This window comes from Corylus avellana, chromosome ca6 (genome assembly GCF_901000735.1).
Source record: "Corylus avellana chromosome ca6, CavTom2PMs-1.0".
In the NCBI taxonomy this organism is placed as follows: domain Eukaryota; kingdom Viridiplantae; phylum Streptophyta; class Magnoliopsida; order Fagales; family Betulaceae; genus Corylus; species Corylus avellana.
Window position 1 is genome coordinate 15,050,607 of NC_081546.1, and position 11,183 is coordinate 15,061,789.

An 11,183-nucleotide genomic window follows, 5' to 3' on the forward strand; every position below is an offset into this window, starting at 1 on the left:
AATATTGCATATTTGGACCCCTTTATTTATATTAGTTAATTCTTTAGCTGTGTCGTTACTTAATATTTTGTGTTAGTTTTGTGTTTTTAATGTTTTGTAGGTCATTAAAGAAAAACTACAGCTTTAAAGGGAAAAATGCAAAGTTTGGAAGAAAGCATACTTTGAGAAGACCTAGATTATGTGGTTACGTCTAACCAAATCCAAGAAAAGGTTAAAACGGATTAAAGATCAGATTGGATTAAAGTTTAAATTGGATAAAATTTCGAATTGGATTCAAATTAAGATTCTGCACACATCTTAGTATTTTGACCATAACTTTCTATTCAAACATTGGATTGAAGTGATTCAAACGGCATTGGAAAGCTAACTCAAAATACTACAATTAGTTGGGAAATAATATTTTCCTAATTCGAATGGTTACTATGCCAAAATAGCCTCGCAATATAAGAACACAAATCTGGACGAATCTTATTCCGATTTCAGACCTCTATTTTGACTGGGAGACAGACCTCTGAATTATCTAGGTTTACTTGCGCTTCTAGGACTTCCCTAGGCCTATAAATAGACTTCTTTGCATTCAAGAAAAGATATAGAAGTCCAGAAAGCAAAATTCTAAAGTTTTTCTCTTTTTAGTTTAGATTTTCTTTAGATTTAGATTTTATTTTTATGTGTAGCTCAATTCCCAACTAAGGTTGGGGATGAAGCATCACCGATGAAGAACATCAATACTTTCTTGTAAGTCTTTATTTATCTGATTTTATTGGGTTTAATATTTCAACTTTTTTACTTCTTTTCAATGTGTGGAGTGATTCTTGGATATCTTTTGTGATTCAAGGATACACTTGATAATTTAAGATAATTTCACAAAATTGATTGCTTGATTTTATTTGCCTAAATAATTGGATATCCCTTGTGATTTGTTCTAAGGATACATTTGGTGTTTCAATTAAGATTTGATATCTTTTGTGATTTACGGATACATCTGATGATTTAATTGATATTGGATTCCTTTTGTGACTTGTGCAATGAATGGATACATGTGATGGTTTTGATTAATTGTTCGAAGCATAGTAAAACATATCTAAGATTTTAATTGTGAAAACTTCAGATTAATATTGATAAACATAGAAGTATGTTGTTATGATTTGGTGAGTGTGAATTCCCAAACCTTAGTATTTTATCTCTTAGTTTATTTTAATTAGTTTATGTTTGTCTTTTAATTTCAAAATTCAAAACCTTTTTGGAACTATGTTAGGATTTAATTTGTTTAGATATAAATTGCTCTTTCAAAAACACAATTCCTTGTGGGTTCGACCTCGCACTTGCAATCCATTAAACTACAATCGATTCGTGCACTTGCGAGTTAAATAAATTTGCACAACAGATATGGAAGAATCTCCTATGCCATTGCCCTTACCCATCATCTTAGGAAGACCCTTTATGAAACCTGCTGATACAAAAATTTGTTTGAAAAAGGGTACTGTAAATATGAAGTTAAATGGTGCGAATGTAGAATTTAGAATATTTGATGCATTGGAGTTACCTCAAAATGATATGGAATGCTTTAATGTCTGTACGATTCATGGTGTTGTTGATAAAGTATTTCAGGTCCATCACAATGATCCATTGGAGGCCACCCTCACCCATAGTTTCACAAGGCAGGACATTGAGCCAAAATCTAAAGATGTTACTGATGACATCATTGAAACCGTGCACCTTCTTGAGGCCTCTCCAAAGCATCCAAGTAAGTACACTCCTCCCTTTGAGACTCTTGTTCCTACTAATACTACTCTTGTCTCTCCTATTGTCTAGGCACCAAATTTGAAATTAAGACAGTTGCCAGAGCATCTGACATATGCTTATTTGGGAGAGAACTAGACACTACTTGTGATAATTGCCGCCAATCTAAGTTTTGGGGAACAAGATGTTGAAAATTCTTACAAAGCATAAAACAGCTTTAGGATTGTCCAATGCTGACATCAAGGGGATAAGTCCAGCCAAACGCATGCATCAAATCTTCCTTGAAGATGAAGCACAGCCAACCATGGATGCACAAAGAAGACTCAACCCACACATGAAGGAGGTAGTCATGGAGGAGATATTGAAACTGTTGGATGTTGGCATTATCTACCCCATCTCAGACAGTAAATGGGTAAGTCCAGTTCAAGTTGTTCCAAAGAAGAGTGGGATCACAGTGGTGAAGAATGAAGATGATGAGCTGATACCTACACGAATAACCATTGGTTGGAGGGTATGCATCGATTACCGAAGGCTGAACAAGGTGACCAGAAAAGTTCATTTTTTCCTACCCTTCATTGATCAGAGGCTAGAGAGGTTGGCTGGCCATATATATTACTGCTACTTGGATGGGAACAGTGGTTACAACTAGATTGCAATAGAACCAAAGGACCAAGAGAAGACCACATTCACATGTCCTTTTGGCACATTCGCCTACAGAAGGATGCCATTTGGATTATGCAATGCACCAGCCACCTTTCAAAGATGCATGATGAGCATTTTCTCAAATATGGTGGAAAAATTCATTGAGGTATTTATGGATGATTTTAGTCTTTTTTGTTCTAATTGTGATGAATAACTCAATCATCTGAAAAGTGTCCTCAAGAGATGTGAAGAATGCAATTTAGTGCTCAACTGAGAAAAATGCCACTTCGTGGTTCAAGAAGGCATTGTGTTGGGTCATTCTATTTCCAGTAAGGGCGTTGAGGTGGATAAGGCCAAGATTGACATCATCTTCAAACTCCCTCCTCCTACGACAGCAAAGGGTGCAAGAAGTTTTCTTGGACATGCCGGGTTTTATAGAAGATTCATTAAGGATTTCTCCAAGATCTCTAAACTCCTTTGTACATTGCTAGCCAAGGATGCCAAATTTTAATGGACTAAAGAATGTATGACTGCTTTTAACACATTGAAAAAGCAGCTCACATCTGCACCAATAATGATGGCACCTGATTGGAGCCTTCCATTTGAGCTCATGTGCGATGCCAGCGACTTTGCCTTAGGAGTTGTTCTAGGTCAAAGAATCAATAAGGTAGCTCATGCTATTTATTATGCTTCTAGAACATTGAATGATGCTCAGCTAAATTATTCTACTATTGAGAAAGAATTATTACCTGTCATATTTGCTTTGAAGAAGTTTAGATTATACCTGACTGGTTCTAAGGTTATAGTATTCATTGACCATGCTGCTTTGAGATATTTGTTTGCCAAGAAAGATGCAAAGCCTAGATTGATCAAATGGGTACTATTACTGCAATAATTTGACCTTGAGATTAGAGACAAGAAGGACAGTGACAATGTGGTGGCAGATCACCTATCTCGGCTACTTCATGAAGAAGAAGGAGAGGAACTTCCACTGAACGAAAATTTCCTAGATGAGCAGTTGTTTGCAGTTGACGTCCAACTTCCATGGTATGCAGATATTGTCAATTATATAACTGCCAAGGTTTTTCCTCCAGGTATGTCTAGTCAAGAAAGAAAGAGGTTCATGTCTATATCTAGACATTACCATTGGGATGACCCCTATCTGTTTAAATTCTGCCCTTATCGAATCATTAGAAGGTGTGTTTCAAAGGAAGAGCACTTGAGCATATTGCAGCATTACCATCTGTTTTCTTGTGGAGGACACTTTGGGGCCAAGAGAACAGCTCTTAAGATATTACAATCTGGTTTTTAATGGCCTATTGTGTTTAAGGATGCCTTTTTGACTTGCAGCTCTTGTGATAGATGCCAAAGGATAGGTAACATCTCATCTAGAAAGCAGATGCTATTGCAAAATATTCAAGTGGTCGAGCTCTTCGATGTATGGGGTATTGACTTCATGGGTCCATTTCCTAACTCATATGGTTATTTATATATTGTTGTGGGTGTGGATTATGTGTCTAAATGGGTCGAGGCCGTCCCCTCAAAGACTAATGATCACAAAGTGGTTATGACGTTTTCACAGGAAATAAGCAACAGAGAGATCAAGTGGTCAAGTGGAGATAAGCAACAGAGAGATCAAAAGCATCCTAGAAAGGACAGTGAATCCCAGCAAGAAGGATTGGTCTCTGCGCTTGAATGATGCAGTATGGGCGTATAGGACTGCATACAAAACGCCTTTCGGTATGCCCCCATATCGGTTGGTCTTTGGGAAAGCATGTCATCTACCAGTGGAGTTGGAGCACAAAGCGTATTGGGCCATCAAGAAGTTCAACTTTGACATGAAACAAGCTGGTGACAAGAGGAAGTTGCAACTAAATGAATTAGAGGAATTAAGGTGTGATGCATATGGGAATGCCAAGCTCTATAAGGAAAGAATCAAGGTATATCATGATAAGACACTGGTCTGGAAGGAGTTTCATGTGGGACAGAAGGTATTGATCTACAATTCAAGATTAAGACTGTTCCCTGGTAAGCTTAAGTCTAGATGGTTTGGTCCTTATATTATCACCCAAGTATTCCCCCATGGAGCTTTGGAGGTTCATTGTCTACAGAAGAATCAGACATTTAAGGTGAATGGACACAGAGTAAAGCCATACCTTGAAATGAACTTTACACCAAGAGATCAAGATTTGACATCACAAGATTTGGCACTCTTGTCTGTCCAATATGTAGCACCACCAAGAGCACTTCAGCCACAATCAGTGGAATTCAAGTGCATCGCCCCAAAACAGTGGCACTGACGCTACTGTTGAAAGCATTTGACCAGTTTAGGAGCTCAAGTGCATCTGTTCAGATCAGTGGTATTGAGGCCACTGAGTGCGCTACAAATCTCTATCCTTTGGTTTCTTTTACAAATGTCAATTTTTATCTTTTCGTTATTTTCTGTAGTAATTTTAGTATTCTTATTTATATTTGGTGTCTGTTTCTCTTTACTTCCATACAATGTTGTTCATTTTGCAATTCTTTACCAAAAAAAAAATTGACATTCTATTGGTGCGACCGAGCACACCTTGCGTGTGATCAAGCACATCACCACCACACACACACACCTCTGCGCGAGTGCAATCGAGCGCACTCAGGCAGAGGGTCACGTGACCTATTTTAGGTCATTTTTCTTTCCTCCTGCGCCATGAACCACTAGTTCCCTCCCCTTATTCAGCCAACATTGCACACTACCAACTCACCTCCACTGACATTCTCTCACCACCACCACACCTCCATGTCGCCGTTCACCCTCCAACTGTCACTCGTTGCCACGCAGCACTCACGACTCAGTTTTCCCAAATTTTTTTGTTGGTAAAGCAATCTGTGGATGTTTCTCCCCATATGGGTTGCTTCTGTGGTTTGTTTTGTCTGTTTTGCAGCGGGTTGGGCCATTTTTGCTGTGGCTTTGTAGTCTAGCTCGTGATACCACACACCAAGTGTTCGACAAAATTCCTGAACCAAGCTGCACAATGCCTAAAGCTCGAGCTTCATCCTTTCAGGTCTCTGAAACCCAAGCCACTTCCTCCTCACCCACTTTTGAGGAGAGGGAGCTTCTGCTTGAGACAACATTTACAATTCGAGAAGACTTCCAAAACCCTGAAGCTACTGGCTGGGCGGTTGAAGAATTCAAACGCCAAGGGCTGAAGAAAATGTTCAAGCTCGTCACCTCCACTGCATACAAGAAATTGATTGCATAGCTCTATGAGCTTCTGTCTTTTGACTGCACCAAGCTGGGTATTCTGTCCTCAACAGTTCACGACAAAGATATTGAGGTGACTTCAACCGACATTGCCACTGCTTGAAACTGCAATGATGGGCATCCTCTAGAGGAAGCACAGATTGCCGCACAACCTCCCAGATTCTATGTTGCAAAAATAATTATGAACATGTATCACAGGTAGTTTGCAGGCACACATAATAATGCCGGCAACAGGGCCAAGCTGCCTCCACAACTTTGACTTGTGGACTCTATTCTGCATCGCAATGCGTTTCCCCTGGGACACAAAACTCAAAGGCGAGATCTATTCTTACAAACACTTTACGCCTTTCATAAAGGTGCTTGGTGTTCCATTCCTGCGATTATTTGGAGCCAAATTCACAAGTTCTAGAATGGGGTGCATTTAGGGGGAGCTGAGAACACCAACTCATGGGGGCTGCCCTTTCCATATTTACACAGACTGACCAAGAAGAAAAAGAGAAAAAAAAATTTGCCAAAGTTATTCGTTCTAATAGGGATTTCAGTGAACTTTGAGATATTAAGACATTGCACATTTGAAATAATTGGAAGCTTCATATTTATGTGCTAGTTCACTTTACATTGTTTTAAACTTGTAATGCCTTAGCATGCCTTTTGTAAGTAATTAAACTTTAAAATTTCAATTCATTATGAAAATGGAGTTTATCTTTTTAAGCTTGCTAATGAATGAAAATCATGATCTTGAATAATACCTTAATTTCGGATAACATGAATTTGTGCATATTGTTTGTGGGTAACATTTCTGAAAAACCCTCACGAGACTTCACTCTTCCTCTAGGAAATTCCTAGGGGTTTAAAAGGCTTGTTGCATATGCTAAATGCAATCGTACAGCCCACGAAAGATGGATTTATCTTTTTATTTTCCGTTTTTCCATTTAGTTTTTAGTTTCGTATTGCTAAGGGACCAACAATATGTAAGTTTGGGGGTATTAAGCGCCAAAATATTCATATTTTAGCCCCTAACTTATATGTGATAATTCCTTATTTTTGTTAGTTTGTACAATTTTATTTCATTTTTGTATTTTCCTGGTTTTATTGGTTTTTGGAAGAAAAGGAAGCAAATCTGGAAATATTGGACTTAAAGAGGAATTTTGGGAAAAGCTAGAGGCTCTGGTAGTGCGATCGATCGTAGCACCACTGCGATCGACTGCACTACAAGCAAGGACCAGACGAGTGTAAGGCGTGCACTCGTGCGCACAAGAAGCAGCCTCGATCGCATTTCCGATCGAGCACCCAACACAGAAGATCGATCGCAGTCCTGCGGTCGATCGCACACAGGATGCGATCGAGCACACCCGTGTGTGAGGAGCAAGTCAGCCTCAGCCTTATTCTGGAAAGTGTTTTCTTTTAAGGTTTTGAAGCCTTGTGCGAACTATGACACAAACCCAACGATTTTTAGGGTTTCTAGAGTGTTCCTAAGGCCTATAAATAGACGCTTAAACCTTTAGAATAGACACACAATTTTCCAAGGAGAAGAACTTGATCTCTTCAAGTTCAAGTTTCGGGTTTATTCTTTTTCTTTCTATTTTATTTTATGAAGATGTTTAATATTAAACTCATGTGTAACTAAACTACTTAGTAGGGCTAGATTGAAGCCCTAATTATGTTTATTTAAGATTTCAATATTGGCGCTTTTGTGAGAATCATATTGTGATGCTTAACTTGATTAATTCATGTTTTATTGAATTCCTCATATGTGTTTGTTTGATCAACATATGCATGTAGTATGGATTAGTTAATTAAATAAATTTGGATGATCGAGTCCTGGGTTTAATATGAGTAACAAAAGGAATCCACACCGGATTCTTGGTTTAATCAACATGAGGAACTGGGAGTAGACACCCATGCCCTAGGCCTCATGTGTTTTTCGATTTTCACAGATTTATGCTTTCTTAAAGAACAAATTAGTAGACACCCATGCTAAATCCTTTAAGAAAAGAAAAGAATTAGAGTAGACACCCATGCCTAATTTGTTGCTTAGGGAAATCAATAGCTTAAGGAGTAGACACCCATGCCCTGAAGTTAGCAAACATTAAGTATTCATAATATGATTGGATCATTGGCATATTGTTATATTATTTAAGTATGATTAGTGGTGGATATCAAAGCCCTACCTTTTATTATTATCAACTCAAAGTCAGTCTTTGTTTTGTTTTACTTACAGAATTTATTTTAAGCAAAATTTAGCAATCCTCGTGGGAATGATCTCGTACTTGCACTCTATGCTACTGCTTTGACCTTGTGCACTTGTGAGTTAAACATACAATTATTTGCCTATTAATTTATGCAGATATTTGCACAACAATCACCGGCCAAATGGCTTTACATTGGGGTCGGCAAGAGAAGCCAAATTTATGGCCATGGTGAAGTACTTCTTCTAGAACGATTCTTATCTGTTCAAGTATTGTCTCGATCAGATCATTTGGAGTTGTATTCCTGAGCATGACCAATCCAATGTCTTCTCCTTTTGTCATGATCAAGCCTGTGAAGGCCATTTCAGTGTTAAGAAGACCGCTGGAAAGATTTTGCTGTGTAGATTTTATTGGCCTAGCCTTTTCTGTGACTCTCATGCATATTGTGTCGCATGTGAGCATTGCCAGAAGCTAGGGAGTATCTTTAGGAGGAATATGATGCCCCTCAATCCTATATTGGTTGTGGACATTTTTGATCTATGGGCATTGATTTCATGGGACCTTTCCCAAACTCCTTTGGCTTTCTCTATATCCTCGTTGATGTGGACTACGTGTCCAAATGGGTGGAGGCTATTGCATGCAAGACCAATGGCCATAGAGTTCTGGTCCAGTTTTTAAAGGACACTATCTTTGCCCGTTTTGGTACGCCTCGAGCAATCATAAGTGATTGGGGGCAGGCATTTTTTCGACATGATTTTTATGCAGCTGATGAAGAAGTATTTCATCACGCATAAGGTTGCCACCCCTTATCATCCACAGACGAGTGGACAAGTGGAGATTTCAAATTGCGAGATTAAGAGAATTTTGGATAAAACTGTCTATCCTACAAGAAAGGATTGGTCTCTGCGATTGAACGATGCACTGTGGGCTTACCATACAACATTCAAGACCCCGATTGGCATATCTCCATATCGTCTTGTGTACGGCAAAGCATGTCACTTTCCTGGGGAGTTGGAGAATAGAGCATATTGGGCCATCAAGCAGCTGAACTTCAATCTTACAAAGGCTGGCTCAGAAAGGAAGCTCCAACTCAATGCGCTAGAGGAGTTGAGGAATGATGCATATGACCGTGCAAGGTCGTACAAGGCACAGATGAAGAAAGCTCATCACCAGAGCATTTTGAAACTATCTTTCGAGCCTGGTCAGAAAGTACTTCTTTACAATTCATGGTTACATGTTTTCCCAGGCAAGCCGAAATCTAGATGGACAGGCCCATTCATCATTCGGTCAGTTTCTACTCATGGGGCCATCGTAAGGATCTGAAGAATGGTAGCACTTTCAAGGTGAATGGACAAAGGCTGAAACCATTCTTGGAATTGAAGAGTCCGGAAATTGAGACGACATTGTTGGAGGATCCTAGGTATCCGGAGTGATTGTCGTCTACTGTGGAAAGTCTGGCTGGAAGACTTTAAACTTAGCGCTTGTGGGAGGCAACCCTCATTCTTTGCATTCCTTGTCGTTTGATCTTGCTTGTTTCTTTTGTTTTTGTTTTTGTGGGGTTTTTCAGGTCAAATGTCTACTATTCAAGTTTGGAGGAGCATTCTCCTATGTTACACCCGCCTTAAGCTGCCTTTTCAGCAGTGTATTTCTGGATACATTGGGGACAATGTGTCATTTTAAGTTTGGGGGTGGGGTAGACATTTCTATCTTTTTCATTGTTATTTCGGTTGTTTTGTTTATTTTTGTTGTTGCTTTTCAAAAAAATAATAACAATAATAATAAAGAAAAAAGTTGTGCTATGTTGTTGATTGCGCATGAGCTACATCATAACTGTGGTTTGCATGTCATTGGTGTGTTTAACTTTTTGAACACTGTATATCATTAGAAATCTAAGTCCTTTGACTCATTTGGTGGATTAGAGAGATTTCACATGTCTCAGTTGGATCACAAGCACGCTAGCATAAAGTGTATAAGGTATGAGATTTGGATTGATTAGGGTGTGCCTTGCAATTTGTAGGATAAACTGTGATGAAACCTTGGCTTGAAAATTATAAAAATAAACAAATAAATAAATGAATAAAAATCAATTTGAGCGTCTCATTAAGTAACCAGACCTCTGCCTCACTAGGCATTGAGTGTTCGCGTAAAAAGATTAGAAATTCAATTTGGTGAACTATATAGTTAGGTCGGCTTCGTAGCCTTGTTGACTTGAGTAATTAAGCCTTTAGGGATTTTTTACATCTAGTGCCCAAAAACCATTTTTTACATCTACTGCACAGCCTACACAAAAATGCATATATTGATTTAAGCCTTGGGTGTTTTCATTTGTGTGAATTCCTATGGATTTTGAGGTACACCAAACTTTGAAAGAAAAATTGAAGCCTCATGATTGTATGTTAGTTTCACATTGCACTTATTGGAACATGTGTTGTCTCAAATTTTCATCTTTGAGTGGAATGATCTGTGGTTGACTTGATGATGTGATTGTGGTGTGTACTTTGTTAAACCTGCTCATGATGTGAGAACCATGTGTTTGTGTGTATATTTGTGTTTGCCAATGACATAGTGCTTAAAAATGTTTGTGGGTATCATTGCTGTTAAACCCTTACGAGACTTCACTCGTCCTCTAGGGATGCCTAGGATTTAAAAGGGTTGTTGCATATGCTAAATACAACCGTCTCTCCCACGACAGTGGATTTATGTTTCATTTTCTGTTATGTTTTTTATTTTGTTTTGTTAAGGGAATAGCAAAATATAAGTTTGGGAGTATTTGATGAGTGCCAAACATTGCATATTTGGGCCACTTAACTTGTATTTGTTAAATCCTTAGCTTTGTTATTTTCTAATGTTTTTTGGTAGTTATGGTGTTTTAAGTGTTTTGCAGGTTATTGAGAGAAAACTGCAGTCTTTGGTGTGGAAATTGCGAAGAAATTGAAGAAGTGAAGTAGAGCACTCTCTGGAAGTGCACTCAAGCACAGGGAGACTGCGATCAAGCGCACTTGTGCAATTACCTAGATGCGCATCACCCAATTGTTGCTCCGCAGAAACCCAAACACATGCCAGAGTGCGCTCGACCGCACCTAGTGTGCGATTGAGCGCACTCGCGTTGACATGGCAGCACTGAAGCCCTAACTTGTAGTTTAAATATTACATTTTCTTTTATAAACACACATCGGGAGACGCCGTTTAGAGCCATTTTTCGACCTGTTGTCGTTCTTACGCTCTGTCTATGTTTCTCTGTGTAAGTTTTAGGTTTTCTATGATATTCATTTTAATATGAGTTTTATAATCATGAGAGGCTAAAATCTTCAACTAAGGTTGAAGATGAAGGCTCGTCGTTGATAAACAATCACGTTCTTGTCGTTTAT

At 38.7% G+C, this 11,183-nt stretch overlaps 1 protein-coding gene across 1 annotated transcript; it reads left to right on the plus strand.

Moving 5' to 3' along the window:
• Window positions 1–8,354: 8,354 nt before the first annotated feature.
• LOC132185222 (uncharacterized) lies at window positions 8,355–9,440 on the plus strand. Its single transcript, XM_059599023.1, has 4 exons — window positions 8,355–8,480; window positions 8,581–9,024; window positions 9,132–9,235; window positions 9,383–9,440. Exons 1-4 carry the CDS (start codon window positions 8,355–8,357, stop codon window positions 9,438–9,440), a joined length of 732 nt encoding a protein of 243 aa, XP_059455006.1.
• Window positions 9,441–11,183: the final 1,743 nt, after the last annotated feature.

Coding starts and splice junctions, on each gene's coding strand:
- LOC132185222 (XM_059599023.1), top strand. CDS start 8,355: ATGGGCATTGATTTCATGGGACCTTTCCCAAACTCCTTTGGCTTTCTC. Junction 8,481..8,580: donor CCAATGGCCATAGAGTTCTG/GTCCAGTTTTTA, acceptor ATTTTTATGCAG/CTGATGAAGAAGTATTTCAT. Junction 9,025..9,131: donor CTTTCGAGCCTGGTCAGAAA/GTACTTCTTTAC, acceptor GGCCATCGTAAG/GATCTGAAGAATGGTAGCAC.